This window comes from Geotrypetes seraphini, chromosome 9, assembly GCF_902459505.1.
Source record: "Geotrypetes seraphini chromosome 9, aGeoSer1.1, whole genome shotgun sequence".
Lineage (NCBI taxonomy): Eukaryota > Metazoa > Chordata > Amphibia > Gymnophiona > Dermophiidae > Geotrypetes > Geotrypetes seraphini.
The window spans coordinates 125,997,802-126,021,381 of NC_047092.1; the positions used below are offsets into that span (position 1 = coordinate 125,997,802).

At 45.0% G+C, this 23,580-nt stretch overlaps 1 protein-coding gene across 2 annotated transcripts in view; it reads left to right on the forward strand.

Annotated features, from left to right (window-relative positions):
- MYO7B (myosin VIIB) overlaps positions 1 to 23,580 on the forward strand; it is a 302,847-nt gene that overhangs the window by 103,397 nt on the left and 175,870 nt on the right. For both annotated transcript variants that reach the window (XM_033957613.1, XM_033957614.1), the window contains exon 12: positions 15,536 to 15,678. In XM_033957613.1, the coding sequence (XP_033813504.1) occupies positions 15,536 to 15,678 (143 nt within the window). The remainder of the gene's footprint in view (positions 1 to 15,535; positions 15,679 to 23,580) is intronic.

Below are 23,580 nucleotides of genomic sequence, written 5' to 3' on the forward strand. Positions count from 1 at the left end.
TCATCTCCTGTCTTTCACTCACTTATTAGTCCCCCATTTCCACCCTCTGTATTCACCTCCTCACCAACTTCATCTATTTTTTTCTGCCTCTCATTCCTCACAGCCCTAATATACCGGTAGTTTCTTGGACAATAACCTCTGGAAGCTTCACCCCCGGGTCTTGCATCTATTCCAGCCTTGGCTGCAGAACTTTCAAATAAAACACTCCCCCTCTCCTAGGACTCCTCTCAGGACACTCCCCTCCCAGCTCAGTTTGTTTCTGCAGCCTTGCTGAGAACTTCTAGTTTCTTCTGCTCATGATTTTTTTTCTCTCATTTAAGAACATAAGAACATAAGCAGTGCCTCTGTCGGGTCAGACCACAGGTCCATCCTGCCCAGCAGTCCGCTCCCGCGGTGGCCCAAAAACAGGTCAAGACCTGTCTGAATCATCAGAAGGGGCTCCCCTGCCACCTTGGTTTCCCATTTAAGTCCTGCCTTCCTATCGAAGTCCTAGCCCTCAGGTCTACACAAGCACGACCAGGTTGGTTTACTCATTTCCTGGTTAACTTCCTACACCCGTGTTACATCCCAGCTCCTCCCTCAGTATCCCACGATCCCTCTATCCTTCAGGAATCCATCCAATCCCTGCTTGAATCCCTGTACCGTACTCTGCCTGATCACTTCCTCCGGTAGCGCATTCCAAGTGTCCACGACCCTTTGGGTGAAAAAAAACTTCCTTGCATTTGTTTTGAACCTGTCTCCCTTCAGTTTCTCAGAATGCCCCCTCGTATTTGCTGTCCCCTTCAGTCTGAAGAATCTGTCCCTATCCACCCTCTCTATGCCCCTCATGATCTTGAAGGTCTCTATCATATCTCCCCTGAGTCTCCTTTTCTCCAGAGAGAAGAGCCCCAGCCTATCCAGCCTCTCGGCGTATGAGCAGTGTTCCAGCCCTTTTACCATTTTCGTTGCTCTCCTTTGGACTCTCTCAAGTACCGCCATGTCCTTCTTGAGGTGTGGCGACCAATACTGAACGCAGTATTCCAGATGTGGACGCACCATCGCTCGATACAATGGCATGATGACTTCCCGTGTTCTGGTTGCTATGCCCCTCTTTATGATGCCCAGCATCCTGTTGGCTTTTTTCGAGGCTGCTGCGCACTGTGCAGATGGTTTCAGTGATGCATCCACCAGCACACCCAAGTCTCTCTCGAGTCTGCTGTCTCCCAACAATACCCCCCTAATTTGTAGCTGAACAACGGGTTTTTTTCCCCTATATGCATGACCTTGCATTTGTCCACGTTGAAGCGCATTTGCCATTTGTTTGCCCAGTCTTCCAGCTTGTCCAGGTCCCTTTGTAGGTCCTCACACTCCTCCCTGGTCCTAACTCTGCCGCACAGTTTGGTATCGTCTACGAATTTTATAACCTCACACTTTGCCTCCTTTTCCAGGTCATTGATGAATATGTTAAAGAGTAAAGGCCCCAGCACCGATCCCTGTGGCACACCGCTCGTGACTTCCCGCCAGTCAGAATATTGACCCTTTACTCCAACCCTCTGCAGTCTACCCGACAGCCAGTACTTGATCCATCTGTGCACATCCCCTCCCACCCCGTGGTTCCACAGTTTCTTAAGTAGCCTTTCATGTGGCATCTTGTCGAAAGCCTTTTGAAAGTCGAGGTAAATGATGTCTATGGGCTCCCCATTGTCCATCCTACTGCTTATTCCCTCAAAGAAGTACAGAAGGTTTGTTAGGCACGACCATCCCTTGCAGAATCCGTGCTGGCTTGTTCTCAGTAGGCCATTTCTCTTGATGTGCTCGCTAATGCCTTCCTTGATCATAGTTTCCACCATCTTCCCTATTATTGAAGTCAGGCTCACCGGCCTGTAGTTCCCGGGGTCACCCCTCGATCCCTTCTTGAAGATCGGTGTGACATTTGCCAATTTCCAGTCCTCTGGCACCTCACCAGTTTTCAAGGATAGGTTGCAAACATGTTGGATTGTGCCCGCTATTTCCTGTCTTAGTTCTTTCAGAACCCTTGGGTGGATCCCGTCCGGGCCCGGTGATTTGCCGCATTTTAACCTGTCTATCTGTTTGAGGACATCCTCCCTACTTACCTCTATGTGCTCTAATTTTTCAGCCTGCTCCCCACTCGTGAGCTCCTCTGAGTCTGGTATATTAGATGTGTCTTCGCTCGTGAAGACCGACGAGAAGAACGTGTTCAACCTCTCAGCTACTTCTTTATCCTCCTTAATCACTCCCTTCTTGTCCCCATCGTCCAACGGCCCTACCTCCTCTCTCGCTGGTCGCTTCCCCTTAACGTAACTGAAGAATGCCTTGAAGTTTTTCGCCTCCTTGGCCAGCCCCTCTTCGTATTTCTCTTTTGCTTTTCTAACCTCCCGGTGGCATTCCTTTTGGCATTTCCTGTGCGCCTGGTGATTTTCCTCCGTTGGGTCCTTTTTCCATCTCCGGAAAGATACTTTTTGTCGTTTATCGCCCTCTTTACTTCTGTTGACATCCAAACCGGGTCCTTTGATCGCTTGTTCTTGCAGCCTTTCCTGAAATTGGGGACGTACATTCTCTGTGCTTCCTGCAGGGTGTCCCTGAGTAGGGTCCAGGCGCTTCCCACAGTCTCCATCCTAAAGATGTTTCTGAGCTTCCTCCCCACCATTTCCCTCATAGCAACGTAGTTCCCTTTCTTGAAGTTCAGCGCAGTTGTTGCAGTCCTCCTAACTATGGGTGTCCCCCTTTCTAATGTGAATCTGATCATGTTGTGATCACTGTTGCCTAGTGGTCCTCCCACTTCTACCCCTCTTGCAGGCCCCCCTAATCCGTTTAGGATGAGGTCAAGAGTAGTACCCCCTCGCGTCAGTTCTTTGACTAGTTGCTCCATGAAGCAGTCCTTCACAGCTTCTACAAATCCTGTCTCCCTAGTGCAGTTGGAGTGACCCGTACTCCAGTCTATCCCTGGGTAGTTGAAGTCCCCCATCACTGTTACACTTCCAGTCCTGCACTCCTGTCTCAATTCCGTTTCCAAGTCGTGTCCGACTCCCTCTGGCGTACCAGGTGGTCGATAGTACAGCCCCAGTTTTATGCCCGCACCCTTGTTTTCCGGTAATTTGACCCACAGCGATTCCAGCCCCTCTGTCTTCGTTGCCATATCCATCCCGACTGAGTGGATAGATTCCTTTATATATAGTGCTATGCCTCCCCCCTTTTTGTGGGTCCTGTCCTTCCTATAGAGCTTGTACCCCGGCAGCGCTATATCCCATTGATTTTCCTCTGTCCACCAGGTTTCTACAATTCCAATTATATCCAGGTCCTCCCCCTTGGCGACGACTTCTAGTTCGCCCATCTTGGTCGTGAGGCTTCTTGCATTTGCGTATAAGCACCGCAGGTCCCGTCGTTTTTCTTCCACCTCTGCATTTACCTGGTCCACTTGCCCTTGGATTTCTGGCAGTTTTCCCACTCTCTGTGTTTCTGCTTTACCCTCAGCCTTTACCCTCTTAGCTTTCAGCTTCCCCACATTCCTGCCACCCCACTTTCCCGCTTTTCCTCTGGGATTTTTAGCCCTACCGGCCCCCTCCTGGGCTGTCATCCCTTGAGCCTCTGTTTGATCCCCCTTGCCTTGTGGTGCCTCTATGTTACCCTCGGCTTTCGCCCTTATGCCACCCAGTCCCCCTGTGTCCCCATGCCCCTTAGTCTTCTCCCAGCAATCTCCCTTTACCTGATGTTTCCCTCGCTGTCTGATTTGTAGATCTTCCGGTCCCTCTGTTTCCTCCCTGCAGTCAGCCCGTTCAGCATCTGTTCTGGATGCTGTTGTCCGAAGCGTCAACATCAGATCAGCTGTCAGCTTTCCCCCTCTCTTCAGTTTAAAGCCCTTTCGATCTCCTTCCTTAAATTGGTTGCCAGTAGTCTGGTTCCCGCTGTGCTCAGGTACAGGCCGTCCCGCCGGTAGAGCTTGCTCTTTCCCCAGAAGGACGTCCAGTTCCTCACAAATCGGAAGCCCTCCTCCTGGCACCATCTCCTCAACCATGCATTCATAGCTTGGAGGTCTGCCTGCCTCTTTGCATCTGCTCTCGGTACAGGCAGGATCTCTGAGAAAGCTATCCTCCGGGTACTCCGCTTCAGCTTTCGTCCCAGGACCTTGAACTGGTCAGTCAGTGCGTCCATGCTGAAGTTCCTCCGGCTCACATCGTTTGTTCCGACGTGGATTATTACCGCAGTCTCCTCTGTCTCTGCTCCGTCCAGGATCCTCTCGATCCTGTCAGTGATGTCTCGTGTCCTGGCCCCTGGGAGACAAGTCACTAGCCGGTCCTCCCTTCCTCCAGCTACGTGACTGTCTACCTCTCTCAAGATCGAGTCTCCCACCACAATAGCAGACTTCCCTTTCCTCGGCAACCTCCTCTGCCTCAGGTCCGTGTCCTCGGTGTAGTGTGGTGTCTCTCCCTCGGGGTCCTGATGAGTCGCGGTCTCCTCCTCTTGCATTGTCCCTCCGCTAGGTCTTTCCCCGGTATCGCCTTGTGGATCCTGGGTCTCGTCTACCGACATTTGTCCGTGCTGCTGCTGATCTCGTTCCTCCACCGTCCTATAGGCCTCCTCAATGAATCTCTTGAGGTCCCTCATCTGGTCCACAATGGGGCCTGCTCCGTCTGTGTTCTGGGTAGACCAGCTCGTCTCCTCTGTGGTGCGCAGTTCCTCCAGTCCCTCTAGCTCCTGGACATTGACCCTCAATCTGCCGACCTCCATCCTCAGGCTTTCCAGTTCCTGACACCGACTGCATATGTACTCCCGCCTTCCCAAAGGGAGGTAGTCGTACATATTGCACTCTGTGCAGTATACCGGAAAGTACCTCTGGGATCCTGGGTCCTCCATCGCTCTTGTGAAGTGCTGGTGTGCTCCTGCTGTGGGTAAGAGAGAGAGAAAGAGAAAAAGGAAAAAGAAAAAAGAAGAGAAAAGTGAATTACTTGGCATTTCTGGCTCCCTCGCAAGGCTCCTTCGCAAAGGCGCTCTCGCTAAGGCGAGCGCCTTTGCCGCTCGCCTTCGCCGCACGCCGAACGGCTGTGCGCCGTTGGCTCGTCTCCTATAAAGGAGGAGCCCGGGCGCTGACGCTGCCTCTGACGCGGTGGGGGTGGGCGGAGCTCCCTCTCGCCGCTACCCCAGTTGATTGCCTTCCTGCCCGCCTTCTCCTGCTTCCTCGGCGGCTCTCCTGTCTCCCCTCTCCGGCTTCAGCAAGCCCTTGCTGCTCAGCCCTGCGGTCTCAAACACGCGGTCTGAGGCAGGTCGCGCTGTGGCTCGTCTCCTATAAAGGAGGAGCCTGGGCGCTGACGCTGCCTCTGATGCGGTGGGGGTGGGCGGAGCTCCCTCTCGCCGCTACCCCAGTTGATTGCCTTCCTGCCCGCCTTCTCCTGCTTCCTCGGCGGCTCTCCTGTCTCCCCTCTCCGGCTTCAGCAAGCCCTTGCTGCTCAGCCCTGCGGTCTCAAACACGCGGTCTGAGGCAGGTCCTAGTCCTAGTCTTATTTTGTTCGGTGCCGCAGGTATTGCCCAAGTGCTGTGGATTCACTCTGAGGGAATGATCCTTCGGCAGGAGATCACAGACTTTTCCTTAAAGATTGTCTGCTTCAACTTTGGAGACTGGAACAATCCAAGATGGCAGACATCTAGTTGTGGCAAGCCGACTGTTCTTTTTGCTTCTAAACTTATTGCTGCTTTTGAGACGCTACTAACATGCCCCACACTAAGAGGAAAGGGGCCGTGAGAGTGTCTCAACCCGTGGCCCTTACCTCTTCACCGACGCAGCAAACGCTTCAGCGTTTCCTTGAGCCGCGGATTGCCGCTGACCCTCGGACATCCCAGTGGTGGCAGGCTTCCGCGTTGGCTCTGAGATCTCTGCCCTGCTCTGTTCAGTAGGCGGGCAGAGCAGCGACTCGTTCTCTGGAGGGGAGGAGGGAGTGACCCAGAGCAGGTAGCAGATGGAGCTACACTCTCGGCTGGAGAGCAGGGGAGGAAGAACTCTGAGGGAGTCAAAGCCTCATCAAAAAACCCTGCTAACACCCTGGATATTCTTCTGGAGGCCATAAAGAGAATGAAGGAAAAGGTGGAAAAAACTGCTTCAGATGTTCAGGCATTGGTAACTAAAGTAGACTCCTTTACTACAAGCATTGAAAAAGTGAAACGAGAATGTTTAGAGAAGGTAGACTCTGAGATTATTCCTTTGAAAAATTGCATTACTATTATAATTAGAGACCAAACCACTATTTCACGCAAGGTAGAAATGATTGAAAATTATAACTATCGACTGAACTTAAGAGTATTAAATTGTCCTAAAATCCTTTCTATGTCACCGATTGATGTCTTAAAAATATTTCTGGTGGCAAATTTGTCTTTTCCACCAGAACAATTACCGCCTATAAATAAGGCCTATTACCTTCCAACATCAAAAAGAAATATTGGCTCAGAAGATTTATTTGTTTCTGAAAATTTACCAGTTTCTGAAAATGTGCCAGCTGATATTGACTTTCAAAATGTAACAGCAGTTTTGGAAAAAGTTTTTACGGATGTAAAGGACAGAGCTACGTTAATTGTAAATTATATGTTTGAGCAAGATCTTAACTCAATTATGAGGTTATTCTTTAAGAAAATAGGTACGCCTTTCTGTGGTCAACATATATGGTTACACCATGATGTCACAAAATTAACACAAGAAAGGCGTAAGCTATTTTTAGCAATGTGAGAAGATACAAAGAAGCTGGGGGCTACTTTTACTTTAGCTTATCCTTGTAAGCTGTCGCATGCTAGGCCCCTGCCTAGGTCTGCAGGCAGCGCTAACAACAACCTTCTGAAGCTTGGCTTGGCTCCCCCTGGGAAAATGAGGAGGCCCTTCAGGAGTTTCAAAACAGGCAACCGCCTGGTATATTCAGCAAATGCTATGTAGTGCAAATGAAATATGAATCCCATGAGACAATGTTCAATCATAAGGTTTGAATTTTATTTGGACGTTTAACTGGTCCCTATTCAAAGTAGTCACTTTAATAAAGCATGAAAATAAACTGGCAAAATACAAAAAGGTCAACATTCTATTTTGGTAACAAAATAAAGGTAATGCACAAAACCATTTTCTTTTCCCTGGGCTTTGCAGCTCCTTGGAGAAAGTTCTCTTCACCAGGGAACCAGGTTAAAGTTCTTTCAGTGCAAAAAGGTTTATCTCACCTTCATACAGGTGAGGAACTCATAAACTTTAATCAAGGGAAAAAAACCTACCTTTCAAGCTTTCAGTCCAAAATGTCCTGCACTGAAGATTACTTGTGCTATAAGGCTTGAACAGCTTTGAAAACATAACACAGTTCAAGCATATATAAACTGCACTAACTTTCAAACCCTCTCCAACTTGGGGTTTCAGAAGCCTCTGCCACAGCTCCAGCAGTGCTTAATGAGATTATCTGAGCCAGGTAAATAATGGCAACAACTGTTCACTAGATAACACAGTACAAACAAATCCTGAATTTCATTGCTTTTACCAGCCTTAGAACAGGCAAGGAAAAGTCCCAGCAAAAGAAAGTCAAATGCAAACAAACATGCCTTCTTCTTTTCCTTGGAAGGAAAGCACAGCTTTTCTTTTCAAGAGGAAAAAAAAAACCTCCCACGGAGCTTACTTGCAACCAGTCAATGTTTTCTTTCTGTTCTTGGTTCAGGACTCAATTTCCATGCAGTCCTCTGGCAATGGCTGTTGTAATGAGAGTTCACGTGTGGCCATCGGTTCTCCAAACTCTGAGCACTATTTAGCTGATCCCAACAGTGGTTCCTCTTCAGCAATTTCACAATCCTGCCCATTCCATTGTTCCTAAGGGAAGTGCTTCCCCTCAGATTCCTGTGATGCCTCCTGTTCTGATTCCCCTGTTGGTCAAAGCTTTCTCCTTAAGTAATTCATTGCCACATCATCTTCTCCTAGGAAAGGGGATGGGCTGTAGCTTCCTTCAAAACAGAGCAGGGCTCAACCTGGGCTCCCTGCACTGACCTCTCCTTAAAGGAACAGGCTACATTTTAACAACTGGAACCTTAGCTGGTTTAGCACAAGTTTTACTCTAACAAGAGACATCCTGCTTAGTGATACTAGTCTCATAAGTGTCTTGCTCTGCCTCACTAACAGAGGCGTAGTCATCCACTTCCATATCTATGCCGTTTACCTGGTCAGCTCTTCTTATCAGGGACCGTGTTTTATTTCTGCTCTTCCCTGAGACGAAACCAGTGCTGACAGTGGGTTCGTCACAAAGTGCATAGTCAAGTATATGGGTTTAAAATATGTTTTTATGCACCTGATCATAAAGATCCTTTTTGGACCTTAAGGGGTTAATCAGAGGTGGAGAGTCTATCTCTAAAAATTAAAATCCGAGGGGGAGGGGCTGACATATTAAGCCTTTTTTCAATTTTACTTTGATTATATTACTCTGTAATTTAGATCGTTCTTCCTAACTGAGGTCTAAGAAAGAGTTATTTCCATTAAGATTTTGTTTTGCTCCTGATTAGTATTGTGATTATTTTTTATATGATGGACTATTACTCTGAATTAATTTAACAAGTTGTATTACTTGTGAATAATATGATAAAGAATAAAAATAAAATTTTTCAAAAGATTGTCTGCTTCTGGGGATGCCCTGTTAGCAGAACCTTCAGGAAGCCCTCCAGACAGCTTGCAGATCAGATCGGGTCTCCAGATCGGGAGCCATCTCACCCCTGGTTCGTCTACTAAGGGGTAGAGCGCAGGCTGCAGTGGTTCCATGGAGGTACGCTGGAATCGGAATTGGACCGCGTATCTTTCCTAAATCCCCTGAGGGGTCCTGGTAGTTGTGATCTGTGGTGACAGGCAGTGGCATACCAAGGGGGGTGGGGGTGGGGGTGGGGTGCCCCGGGTGCAGCCCACCCCTGGTGCAGTCTTAGGTGGGGTGCATAGCCGGCCTGGCCCCTATCGCGCTCCCTCCCTCCTTACTGCCGCCCTCCTTACTTAAGGTAACCGACCGTCCCGTTGTCGGGACGCCGAAATGTCCCGTTTTCAGGAAGAGTGTCCTGAAGCTGTCGAGGGGACAAGGGACCGGCGATCGCTTCCCCTCCCGCGCTAAAGCCTGCCTCCCTCCTTCCCTCCCTACAGCACTGAAATGGTCAGGGTGGGGGCCGCCAGGTCCTGAATCACCCTCCCTATTCTCAGGACCGGCAGCTCTCTTAGCTGCCATCAGCCCTGCCTTCGGCTGCGCTGGTAATGTTAAACTGGATGGTAAAAGCAAAGAGAGACGCCACGGGACTTTTCCACTTGCTTGCATCGCTCGAAGTTCTGCCGCTCTCGATCCCGCCCCCTCTGAAGTGACTTCTTGTTTTTGAGGGGGCGGGATCAAGAGCGGCAGCGCTGACATCATAGAAGACTTCAGCTGTGTGCTGCGGCAGGGCAGGTAGGGAAAAGAAGACGAGCCTTGCAGCTCGAGTGCATCGAACCCCGCAGGATCCCCGTGATCCTACGAGGCGTCCCTATGGGATCCCTGCAACCCTAGGGGGGCATCCCCACGCGATCCCCGCGACCCTAGGGGGTGTCCCCACGGGATCCCCATGACCCGAAGGCCAAATGGCATCCGCTTAAATTGGAATAGGCCCCGGGGCGTGCTAAATGCGGTTTTAGGCCGAGCAGACTCAGTAAGCAGGATCTGCCAGTAGCCTTTTGTCAGGTCAAGGGTAGGCAAAAATTGGGCTAACCCCAATCTATCCAGCAATTCATCTACCCTTGGCACAGGAAATGCGTTGAACTGGGACATCTCATTTACCTGACGAAAATCAATTAAAAAAAACACAGTGTCCCGTCGGCTTTAGGCACGATGGCAATGGGGCTACACCAAAGGCTTTGCGAGGCTTTTATAATCCCCAAAGTTAACATCTCTTGTACCAACTCCTCCACCATTGCCTTCTTCTCCTCTGATAGTCTCTAGGGGCATACCCATACCATCTTACCTGGTACCATTACAATATCATGGAAAACTACCCCAGTTTTCCCCGGGACAGCAAAGAAAACATCTCCATACTGTCGGACTATTTCCTGCACTTGATGGACTTATATCTGTGTAAGGGCCGTCCCTACATTAACTTCCCCTTCAGTACCAAAGTCCGTCATCTGTGGACTGAGCATGGGCATTGGACGCCTGCGCACTCATAAAGCTGCAGCTACCAATTAAGCTGCTAGCTTTCACTCAAGGTGTGAAAAATAACAAAAAACATGGAACATGACGCTAACACAAAATTACCAAAGTACTTTTATTGTTTATATTTTTCAATCATGAAACCAAAAGAATAAAGCATAATTGTGTTAGCAGTTGCGTTAGCGGGAGGTCGTTATAGTTGCCAAAATGCTGGCCTCCTGATAACGAGCTCAGCTCTATACTTCGAAGCACCCCATTATATACCTTTGGCTCAGTGTGACATCATTGGCTGTCAGCCAATCAAAATTAACAGAGGTGGTGTTTAAAGTTAGACAAAGAAAATTCCTCTACGTTTAAAAATTTCAGAAATTACATTTGTTTTGTTTATACAGTGGTGCCTCACACAACGAACTTAATTCGTTCCAGGAGCAAGTTTGTTATGCGAAAAGTTCGTTATGTGAAACGCGTTTTCCCATAACAATACATGTTAAAAAAAATAATTCGTTCTGCAGCATAAAATATGCTAAGATGACATAAAAAAAGATAAATTTGTCAAAATGGTGAAAATGGTGGTCTTGCTGAGGCCAAACTCTTTGACGAGGTCACACTGTTTTACCCCACATTCACTCCTTCTAATTATTTCCCGTTTCATTTCAACAGAAATCACCTTCCTGCTTTTTTTAGAAGCCATGATATATAAAAAATATTGAGTTTATCTTAAAAGGACGACTGTATACAGTGAGAGAGGGCAGTTAAGCGCAGTGACTAACGACTGCCTGCAGTGCCTGCGCGGAAGGATGCAATACATCGGCAGCTCGGGCGACTTCGTTGTGTGAAACGAAGTTCGTTGTGTGAAACGAAGTTCGTTGTGTGAAGTTCGTTGTGTGAAACGAAGTTCGTTGTGTGAATCAAGACATGAAGTTCGTTGTGTGCAGCGTTCGTTGTGCGAGGCGTTCGTTATGCGAGGCACCACTGTATTCATTTCTGAATATACATTAACATTTTATAACATATCCAATATTCCTTTTATCATTCTTAAAACATTTTTTAGACAATTTGTCTATGTGTCAGGCAAGATACTGAAATGTTCTAAGCCTGCTTTGAACAACTAAGTTTCATGTTACACCCACAAACAGTGCTGAAAATTGGTCAGCCTTGGAGAAAAAGAAAGAAGAGACCCAGCTGCTCAAATTTGATAAAGAGCACAAAGGAGCGAACCACAGCATCAATATGCTGCTGAAAAGTGAGCTCTTTATCAATGATTACCCCTAGTATTTTAACAGAATCCCAAAAAAGCAAGGGCTAATTATTTCCAGATATTGTGCTCAGGCTTCCTTTAAATTTCTTTTTATAAACCATTTCATTTTTAATATAAATTCTTTCATATCCATTCATTCAGCACTTGCTTGGGGCCCCACATCCATTCAGACCATGTATTTTCATTCATATTTAATACGTTATATCTTAGTTTAGGATACGTAATCTAATATTTTTTCTAACCACCCTGAGGCACATCTGGTATCAATTAGAACCACGCTGCTAAAAGCGGGAAAAACTCTGAACAAAGGACACAGACAGAAAGTCACTGACACAAAATGGAGTCCAAGACACAGAAGATACAGAAAAGACAGAGAACAAAATGGAGTCCATGTATATCCTGATTTCCTCCATGATCTAGCGTATTAGTAAATACATAAAAAGAATATTATTATGCTTTCCCTTAATATTAATCTGTAGTGTGTTTTTCTGGCCTTGGCTACATCCATATTCAGATTTTTATTCACCAGTTTTTCGTACGCTTCTATTGGGCATGGCCTTAACTAACACATACGCTTGTATCTAACTAGAGTTACCCAGAATCATACGAAAAACAGGCCCTTTTGTAGAAAAACTCTACAAAAATACTGCACTATCATGTCCTGACATCCATTCCATTACCATCCCATAGACATCACCCCCTACTGGCCACGAGTCACTACTGCTCAGGACCCAGGTTATCTTCCTGCCCCTGTTGTGCCACCAAAGCCAATACCTCCTAGTCTTTCCAGGGTTTCAATAGGTTGATATGATAAGTCTGTAATCTCCCCTTATCATCCTTGACCCGATAATCAACATCACCTACCCTCTCCACAATTGTGGCAGGACCCTTCTGTTGTGCCAGGAACTTGTAGGGGTCAGTGGGCACTAATATAAGAACTTGGTCTCCTATTTGTAATTGATGTGACTTCGCCCTTCTGTCGTAATAAGTCTTCTGCTGTTTTTGACTCCACTCCAAGTTTTCTTTCCCCAATTTAAGAGACCTCTGTAACTTATCTTTAAGTTGAGCTAAATATGGAAAATCATTATTGAACAGATATGACTTGAGCAAAGTTTTTAAATTTTGATAGAAATGATTCCGACCTAATTTCAGAGGGAAGCAAGTTCCAAAGGGAGGATCAATATAGCCAAAGGCAGTCTCATGGAAAATAGTGAGATGAAAAGAGGTAAAAGAGAGGACAGTCAGTAAATTATTGTTTGCAGAGTAAAGAGTATGTCCAGGGGTATATGGGATAAGAAGATTGTTAATACAATATAAGTAAGAGCAAATGGAGAGCGCCCTTTGAAGATTAAAATAATTTTAAATTTGATTCTCACTGAGAGAGGAAGCCAATGTTCCTTATATAGAAGAGGAGTAACATGATCAAACTGATACGCCAGATGAAGAACTTTAACCACTGTGGATTGTATCAGTTGAAGAGACTTAATGGAGCTAAGAGAGAGGTCAGCATACAGAGAATTACAATAGTCCAGACATGTGATGACAAGAACTAGAAGGAGAACCTGAATGAGATGGAAAGAAAGAAGAGACCCAGCTGCTCAAATTTGATAAAGAGCATAAAGGAGCGAACCACAGCATCAATATGCTGCTGAAAAGTGAGCTCTTTATCAATGATTACCCCTAGTATTTTAACAGAATCCCAAAAAAGCAAAGGCTTGTCCAGAAGAGATGGACATGGTGGCTAATCAACATGTAGACTACTGATTAAAATGGGTTATTTCACCACTAACTCTTGCTTTTTGGCAATGGCCCCATTTTACGCAATGAAACCTAATTACTAATAACTCAAGTTAATAGTAAAATAACAAAGATACTCAACCCATGGCAGTTGATTTTTAAGCTGTTTGCAGATATAGTCTGAATTAATCCTGGATATTCAATACCAGATTATACATGGGCTCTGGCATTGAATATATGATTATGTGCCATTACTGAGAAGTTAACCAGGCAGAAGCTGATATTCAGACTGATGCCCAGTTGGATAAATTTAGGACAACTTTTTTTACTATTCTTTTTCTGTTTACTTAGCTGGTTATCAGAATGGATATCACTGCCAATTGGTTAAGTTCCAGCTCCACCCTGGCACTAATTGAACAGTGCCTGGGCAATCACAGGCAATATTCAGAGGCACTAACTCCTTAAGTGACATTGAATATTGCTGAATGGCCAGCCCAGTAGGGTTTCCTGCCCATAGTTAAACCTTTATAAATATCAGGCCCAACACATCTTAATAGGTAGGCCCTATCTTGGTAGGCCATTTCGATAACTTGATCATGTGTTTCTCCTGCCCTCCCCCAGGGTGTAGAGGTCCAGGATCTGAACCTGGAATCTCATGCATGCTTATCATGCATGCATGTTGCCACTAAGCTGACTCAAATGTTATTCTTTTGAACTGTGGTAAGATCACTGAGGCATGTAAGCAAATACTCATTTTATTGTATTTCCATAACTTGATTCCATGTTTCACCCATGAGGCCTCAAGCAAATTAGAAGGCAAAAACGATCAATTGATTAAAAATCAAATTGACACAAATGGTCCATAAACATTCAAGAATGAACAGGAAATACAAAACTGGTTTGCATTAAGTTTTAAACAACAGTGGCAAATATACAGTAAATGATCACATCTTGTCACAAGTGCTTTCGAGAAGACTTTATATCCACAGTGAAGGGAAATAGGAATTTTTATATTTAACAAGTGAGTCTTTTTTTATATATATTAATTGCAAGAACATCACTGCCATGGTAACATAGTAACATAGTAGATGACGGCAGATAAAGACCCAAATGGTCCATCCAGTCTGCCCAACCTGATTCAATTTAAATTTTTTTTTTTTTCTTCTTAGCTATTTCTGGGCAAGAATCCAAAGCTTTACCCGGTACTATGCTTGGGTTCCAACTGCCGAAATCTCTGTTAAGACTTACTCCAGCCCATCTACACCCTCCCAGCCATTGAAGCCCTCCCCTGCCTATCCTCCACCAAACGGCCATACACAGACACAGACCGTGCAAGTCTGCCCAGTAACTGGCCTAGTTCAATATTTAATATTATTTTCTGATGGTGTGTGATAAGCTGCTGAATATTGGTTGAATTTATTTGTAAACTTCATGGATTCTTACAAAGATATAGAAAAGCCTCTTTTTGTGTCTATGCATTTTTTCATCAGCAATTTCTTTTCTCCTTTTGTATTTCTTTTCCCTGCATTAGATATTTTTTCTTTTTAAATGTTTGTCATTTAGTGTTTCCTCATTTTTTTGTTTACTTTGTCCTTTTTTCTTTCTCTATATTTTACTATATTTCCTTTCTTTCCTTTCTGCTTTGAGATGTGTACTCTACTTTTGGGGGTCCTTTTACTAAGGCATGTTAACTGATTTAGTGTGCGCTAAATGCTAATGCGCCCATAGAATATAGTGACATTCAGCTTTTTGGATTCTTTCATGAGGGAGGGCAGGTATGTGAACCCATGCAGTTGCCATCAATAGGATGAATTAAAGAATTTCAGAAGTTGAAAACCTGTCACAGCTTCAGCTCCTGAAGACGCTGTAATAGCAAAACGTGGTGCTACATCAGGCTGGCTAGATACAGACTAAACTGATATAAGAAGGCATTTTACCAACTTTGTCTGAGTACCAGTGAGCACAAGAAAGCGCTTATGAGAAGTACAAGAAACAAAAGACTATGTGGAGCATTAGCAAGGATTAATTCAGAAAAGGTCTTTGAATAAACTTTGAACAAGCTTCAGGTTTTCAACCACTAAACCACTGCTTAGGTGATCTAGATAGATTTTATTAATTGCAAATGTAAGATGTATCCATTTATTCTATTTATTGTGTAAAATGATATTATAATTAAAGCTATATATTAAAGGCGTTGTAAAACCCCTGTCTCGTTATATTATATGCATAAAATATAATGGGCACATTAGTATTTAGCATGCGCTAATCTTTAGCGCACGCTAAATCAGTTAGCGTGCCTTAGTAAAAGTACCCCTTTGTGATGTCCCTTAGTTGTTGAAAGGTTGAGTAGATTAGAGTGGATTGATGCTTACCTTTGTTTTTTTGCTCTCAGGGAATATATGGACGTCTCTTTTTGTGGATCGTGAATAAGATCAATGCTGCCATCTTTACGCCAACTTCTACTGATACAAAAAATGTGCGCAGATCCATTGGCCTTCTTGACATTTTTGGGTTTGAAAATTTCAGTTCAAACAGGTATGGGTGATGTTTCAGCTTTATTTCCTCTTAGAATTGTTGTTCATGGCATGAATAAAAGTTTATATATGATGTTGTTGTAAGTCATCTCAGGTGATTATATACATGTGGTTGAAAAAATTAAAAAGACATGGGATAGGAGGCAATGTTCTGTTGTGGATTAGGAATTGATTATTGGATAGAAAACAGAGGGTAGGATTAAATGGCCATTTTTCTCAATAGAGCAGGGTGAATAGTAGAGTGCTGTAGGGGTCTGTACTGGGACCAGTGCTATTTAACATATTTATAAATGAGGCGATTAAATTTGCAGATGACACAAAACTTTTCAAAGTTGTTACAACACATGCGGACTGTGAAAAACTGCAGGAAAACCTGGAAGACTGGGCATCCAAATGGCAGATGAAATTTAATGTGAACAAATGCAAAGAGGCATTTCTGATATGATGTCTAAATCAAAATTTAGACATTTTATAGAAAACATCCAAAGATCTAGTAGTTAACAAGACCATTTTCAAAACAAAAAAAATGTCTTTTTTGTTTATTTGTTTTAAAAATGGCCATATCCTAGATGTGTTTGTCCACAATCTTTTTTAACCATTTTTGAGAAAAAAAGATGTCCAAATGAAAAATGCACAAAAAGCAGCCATTGGAAATTTGGAGGAGTCAGTATTCGTAATAGATTGGCTATACAGATATCACAGCAGGGGCACTGAAGTGAACTTCACATAAAAGGTCTTAGGAACACATCTCACCACAAGCCCCTTACATTGTATGATGAGCCTTGCAGAACTCACCCAAAGCCACTGTACCCAACTGTATACTACCCTAATAGCCCTATGTAGTTGTACAGTAGGTTTTGGAGACCAGGGCTTTATGAAAGAGTTTTATTATAGATATAAAAATATAATTCATAAGCCAGCAGTAAATAATAACTAATTATTGATCACACAATGTCTGAATACATACATGAAACTCTGTACAGATTATCACACAGTATTTCCTAAATAAATGAGTAAATAAAACTAATTCTTACACACTAAATAATTCCTTATAATAATAATTCCTGATTAGCAGCAATCTATTATAGTTTATCACCCAGAGTAATTAACAACTTCTTTCCGGTAACCAATCAGAGATCTACCTAGCCCAGCTGATAAGGAAAATATGATTCCTAGCTCACCATTCTGCAGGTCAAGCCCCAGGGAGATAGAATCAGTCCTTTCTTGGCGTGGCACGATGTAGAATTTCTCCTGGTCAACAAGGGTCTGTTATTTACTGAAGTGAGCTGTAAACGTCTGTCAGCAATAGTTCCTTAAGTGATATGTTCTTTCACTCTCGGGAAGAGAGCTAATCATAAGAGGTAACTTCTCAGGTCTTAATTATTATAGAAGGTGTGCAGAGAATCCTATGCTAAGATCCAAGTTCCCTTACACCTCAGCACAGAATAATAATTAATCAGGCACCATCTCCTTAGTTATTGTCAGATGACCTCTCAGGACCAATCCAGAGACAGAACCTGGATGAATAGCCTTTCTGTGTAAAGTCTCATACAGGTCTTGGGAAGAGGTGCCTTCTTAGATAAGAACAGCATAGAAGCTGATGACTCCCCCAAGTTCACATGGGCTGAGCATGTAGGCATAGTCAGATGTCCTTGACTAGAGAAACACACAGTTCTGGTGAACATACCCAGAATGCATCTGACAGGTAGCAAAGATGATTTCTTCTTTTTCTCTTCTTGCATGGTTCATGCTGGAAAGATTTCTTGCAGACAATGGTTCATGCTTTATGACATAGCTAACCTTCAGGTGTGTGAGGAAGGAACCACCCCTACAGTATGTACTGTTTCATCTTTGAGGCGGTGGGAGGGGATTAATGACTACTGGGTGAATAAGGGAGGGCCATGTCTAAATCCCTCCAATGTTCATCTAGTCAATTTGGCCACCTGTTTGGCACTCATTTGTTACTGAAACTGGTGTAGCCTCAAATGTCCAAGTTTTGCCCTGGACATTTTGGCCTGGATTTTGTTAACAGTGCCTAAATCATCCGGCGCCTACAAAAATGGTGTCAGCCACATGTCAAGCACACTTAGGCGCCACTTAGAATCTAAGAAGAAACGGGCACTGGTAATGTAGGCCATGGTTTTAAAGGCCTACATTACCTGCACCAACGTTTTTTTAAGAATCAGGCCTAGTGGAGCTTAAGGTCATCTCCACCCCTAACCATGCCTACTTTGACCTTAGGCACTGCTAGACACATTGCTGTAGGTGTGATTCAGGCACCTACCCTGGAAGACACCTAGCAGCACCTTTTTTTTAATAATAGGTTTTTAATTGGTTTTAAATGACACAATCAATTACCGAGCTGATTAAAGCCAATTAAAGTAATTAAGCTAGGCATGATCAAGGCTCCTACTGGGACCTAACTTACAGCGCTATTTATAGAATATAACCCTTTCTGCAATATTCCATTATTGCAGAAAAATGACCACCTCATAAGATTGCTCTGACCCCACTCAATACACCCCTTTGAGATTTAGATACACTGCAAACAGCATAGAAAACTGTCTAACAATTGTTTCAAAAATAACAATCTGGATGTTTCACCAAATGCCACTTTATGCCTTTTCTGGGATGTTTTTCTCTTTTGAAAATTAGCCCCATAGTGGAATTAGAAAAGGTTCAAAGAAGAATGATCAAAATGATAATGGGGATGGATCTTCCCTCATATGAGGAAAGATTAAAGAAGTTAGGGCTCTTCAGCTTGGAAAAGAGACTGCTGAGATGGTGGGATCGTTGTAGGTAAAAGTGGATCAATTTTTTATTCTTTCAGAAAGTACAAAGATTAGGAGACACTCACCTGGAGTACTGCGTCCAGCACTGGTCGCCGTACATGAAGAAAGACACGGTACTACTCGAAAGGGTCCAGAGAAGAGCGATTAAAATGGTTAAGGGGCTGGAGGAGTTGCCGTACAGTGAGAGATTAGAGAAACTGGGCCTCTTCTCCCTTGAAAAGAGGAGACGGAGAGGAGACATTCAAAATACTGAAGGGAATAGACTTAGTAGATAAAGACAGACTGTTCACACTCTCCAAGGTAGGGAGAACGAGAGGGCACTCTTTAAAGTTGAAAGGGGATAGATTCCGTACAAAAGTAAAGAAGTTCTTCTTCACACAGAGAGTGGTGGAGAGCTGGAACGCTCTTCCGGAGTCTGTTGTAGGGGAAAACACCCTTCAGAGTTTCAAGACTAAGCTGGACAAGTTCCTGCTAAATTGGGACTTACACAGGTGAGGCTGGACTCATTTTAGAGCACTGGTCTTTGACCCGGGAGCCCCCACGTGAGCGGACTGCTGGGCACGATGGACCACTGGTCTTATGTTCTTAAGTTCTTACATGAAATACTTTTAAAACAAATAGGAGGAAATATTTTTTCCACTCAACGAATAGTTAAGCTCTAGAACTCATTCCTGGAAATTGTGGTAACAGTGGTTAACATAGCCGGGTTTATAAAAGGTTTGGAAAAATTCCTGGAGGAAAAGTCCATAATCTACTATTGAAATAGACATGGAAGAAGTTACTGCTTGTCTTGGGACTGGTAGAAAGAATGTTGGTATAATTTGGGTTTCTGTCAGGTACTTTGAATCTGAAATGGCTACTGTGGAAACAGGATAGTAGACTAGATGGACCATTGGTCTGACCCAATATGGCTATTCTTATGTACTATGAGTTATATGTGTATTTTCAAGCACACATAAGAACATAAGAACATAAGAATTGCCATCTCCGGATCAGACCCATGGTCCATCGAGTCCGGCGATCCGCACACGCGGAGGCCCAGTCAGGTATACACCTGATTGTTCTAATCACCCATATCCCTCTATGCCTCTCATAAGGAGATGTGCATCTAATTTGCCTTTGAATCCTAGCACAGTGGATTCCTTAATAACCTCCTGTGGAAGAGCATTCCATGCGTCCACCACTCGCTGCGTAAAGCAGAACTTCCTGACATTTGTCCTGGACTTGTCACCCCTTAGCTTCAAACCATGTCCTCTTGTCCGTGTCACATTGGACAATGTAAATAATTTGTTTTTCTGCTCTATTTTATCGATGTCTTTCAGTATTTTGAACGTCTCTATCATGTCCCCTCGCAGCCTCCTCTTCTCAAGGGAGAACAATCCTAGTTTCTTGAGTCGTTCCTCATATTCCAATTTCTCCATACCTCTTATTAGTTTCGTTGCTCGTCTCTGCACCCTCTCCAGCAGTTTTATATCCTTCTTTAGGTTGGGAGACCAATGTTGTACACAGTATTCCAAGTGTGGTCTGACCATTGCTCTATAAAGCGGCATTATGACTTTCTCCGATCTACTCGTGATTCCTTTCTTTATCATGCCCAACATTCTGTTTGCTTTCTTTGCCGCTGCCGCACATTGTGCCGACGGCTTCAGGGTCCTATCTATCAGTACACCCAGGTCCTTTTCTTGTTCGCTCTTACCCAGAGTTGCTCCTGACATTCTATACTCGTGTTCCTTATTCTTACTACCTAAATGCATTACTTTGCATTTCTCCACATTGAACTTCATCTGCCATTGCTCTGCCCATTTCTCTAGCTGATACAAGTCGCTCTGGAGTTCCTCGCTATCTTCCTGCGATCTGATTTCCCGGCATAGCTTTGTGTCGTCTGCAAACTTTATGATCTCACTGGATATTCCGCCTTCCAGGTCATTGATATATATATTAAATAGAATCGGCCCAAGTACCGAGCCCTGGGGCACACCACTAGTCACTTTCTCCCAGTCTGAGAACTTCCCATTTATGCCCACTCTCTGCTTCCTGTTTTCCAGCCATTTGCCTATCCACCTTTGTATATCTCCCTCTATTCCATGGCTTTGTAGTTTCCTGAGAAGTCTTTCATGCGGAACTTTGTCGAATGCTTTCTGGAAGTCCAAATAAATTATGTCCACCGGCATTCCACTATCAATTTGCTTGTTCACGGTCTCAAAAAATTGAAGCAAATTCGTTAAACATGATTTCCCTTTCCTGAACCCATGTTGACTGGGTTTCAGCAAGTCGTGTGTATCTAAGTGCCGGACTATGCTATCCTTGATCAGTGCTTCAACCATCTTTCCAGGGACAGACGTAAGGCTCACTGGTCTGTAGTTGCCCGGTTCTCCTCTCGATCCTTTCTTGAAAATTGGCGTGACATTCGCTATCTTCCAGTCATCTGGTATCTGTCCAGTTCTGATTGTCAGATTGGTGAGTTTTTGCAATAACTCTCCGATTTCAATCTTCAATTCTTTTAAGACTCTCGGATGAATTCCATCCGGTCCAGGGGATTTGTCACTTTTAAGTTTGTCGATCTGGTAGTATATCTGGTCCAACTCCACTTCAACTGTGGTGAGGCTGTCTTCTATTACTCCATTAAACACTTTCATTGCCTCTGGTATTTTTGCAGTATCCTCCTCCGTAAAGACAGACGCAAAGAAGGAATTTAGTTTGTCCGCAATTTGTTTATCTTCCTTAATGTACCCTTTTCTTCCCTGGTCGTCCAGGGGTCCCACCGCCTCTTTTGCGGGTTTTTTCCCTTTCACGTATCTAAAGAAGGGCTTGAAGTTCTTGGCCTCTTGCGCTATTTTTTCTTCATAGTCCTTTTTGGCATCCCTCACCGCCTTGTGACATTTCTTCTGTTCGTCTTTATGTTTTTTCCATGCTTCGGTCGTTTTGATGTGTTTCCATTTTTTGAAACCAGTCCTAGTTCCAGGCACAACATACACACATAAATTGAGCAGATTGGCTTGTTATGCCTCTAAGTAATTTTACATATTGCAAAATGAGGTGCAGGGTTCCATTTCCACACATAACCTTTTGAAAATTTAAGTTGCATGTGTAACTTTTTAACTTTCTGCTGAAGCACCTCCAGAGTACTTCTTTCTTGTAAGGGTAACTTCATGTGTGGAATGCAATTACTTACATTTTTGTTAGACTGTTCAAAATCCACATCATGAAACAATTTTCAGCACTGTCCACAGTCCACTGTCTACAATAGCTGCAAAATGCATGGATTTTATACCAATTCAGTAGTGGTGTAGTAAGGGGGGGTGAAGGCGGTTCGGACCACCCCAGGCACTGAGTCGATGGGGGCGCAGGCTCCTCTCCACCATACCCCACTATGCTTCCACCAACCCTCCCCCCACTAGTCTTTAAGCCCGTTACATTAACAGGTGCTAGAATAGATGTGTGTGTCTGTCTTTCTTTCTCTCTCTCCCCTTGGCCGCTGTCTGTCTGTCTATGTTTATTTGTTTTTCTCTCCTTGGACACTGGATGTCTCTCCTTAGACGCTGGCTGTCTCTCCTTGGACGCTGCCTGAATGTCTTCCTTTCTGTCTGTCTCACTGGTCCCCTGTGTGTCATTCTTTGTGTCTGTGTCCTTGTGTCATTCCACTGCCCCCCCCCAGAGCAAAGCTGTCTGCCCCCAGCATACCCCTTTCCCTTTCCCTGACCCCCTTGTGTCTTCCCCCTCCCCCCCCCCCGAGCAAAGCTGTCTACCCCCAGCACACCTCTGCAACAAAAGCATCCCCCTGTACCTGCAACACTGGCAAGACACCCTTCAGCCAATCGTGAGTGCTCAGAGCGCGACAGGGAGCGGGGCCTGCAGCTTCTTCAGCGTCGGTGAGGAAGGAGAGGTTGGCCCAACTCTCCGCAGGGGCTTTGGGGACAATCTTCTGCGGCTCGAAGCCCTCCTCCCAGCAGCACTCCGTACTGCCTTCCTCCCGCCGCCCAGAATAGATGTCTGTATGTCTGGGTTTTTTCTATTTGTCTCTCTCTCCTTGGATGCGGTCTGTCTGTCATTCTTTGTGTCTGTGTCTCTCCCTGGTCCCCTGTCTGTCGTCTTTCTTTCTGTCAGTCTCCCTGGCCCCCCTGCTTGCCAAAGCAGCCCCCTTTCCCTCTCCCCCTGTTCTGCAATGCCTACCTGCTCCATGGCCCCTTTCTGTCCCCCCCCCCATGATTGCTATCTACACTCAGCACAACCCTCCCACCAAAACAGCCCCCTTTCCTGCCTGCTCCATGGCCCTTCTTTTTCTTTTTCCTCTTCCCCTCCCTCCAGTCACCGCTGCCATTCCTATTTAAAACGGCCTGCTGAGGTTCACGGCCGGCTGTAGCGAACCTCGCAGGCCGCTGTTCACCTCAGTAGCATGTTCCCTCTGACGCGATCGCGTCAGAGGGAACGTGCTACCATGTGGAGAGCGGCCTGCGAGGTTCGCTACAGCCGGCTGCGAACCTCAGCAGACCGTTTAAATAGGAATGGCAGCGGTGACTGGAGGGAGGGGCAGAACAGGAGCGGTAGCGGTTGTTGCGGGAGGGGGGGAGTCGGCGACGTGCAGGCCGCTGTGAACATGAGCGGTAGCAGCGGCAGGACTATGAGCCCTCCTCCCGCCATCCGCTGCCAGAGCCGCTCCTGTCGCCCGATGCAGCTAACTGGTGCATACGCCTCAAGCCGCGGTCAAGGCTGGGGACTCGCGCATGCGCACTTCTTCGGCCACAGACCTACAGCGCACGGAACACGCAAATAGAAGTGCGCATGCGCGGCTAGCTCTTTATTATATTAGATGTGTTAGTGTTGCACTGTCCAACTAAAGGATGCACAAAAAGAAGTGTTATCACCTATAATAAAATTATACAGAAATTCCCAACCTTGTGCTGTATTACACTAATATACAGAAATGTGATCTGCAAGTAAAGAAGAAAGACTTGAGGGAGAATGAATTTCAAAGCCATTTACCGAAATATTGATTATTCAGGTAAATTGTCCTTCTTAGCTACCTGGATTCTCAAGGACATGTTTAGATCAGGGGAGTTAGACCTCATGCATAGATGGGTTTTTAAGATCACCATTACTCGCAAATGGAAGAA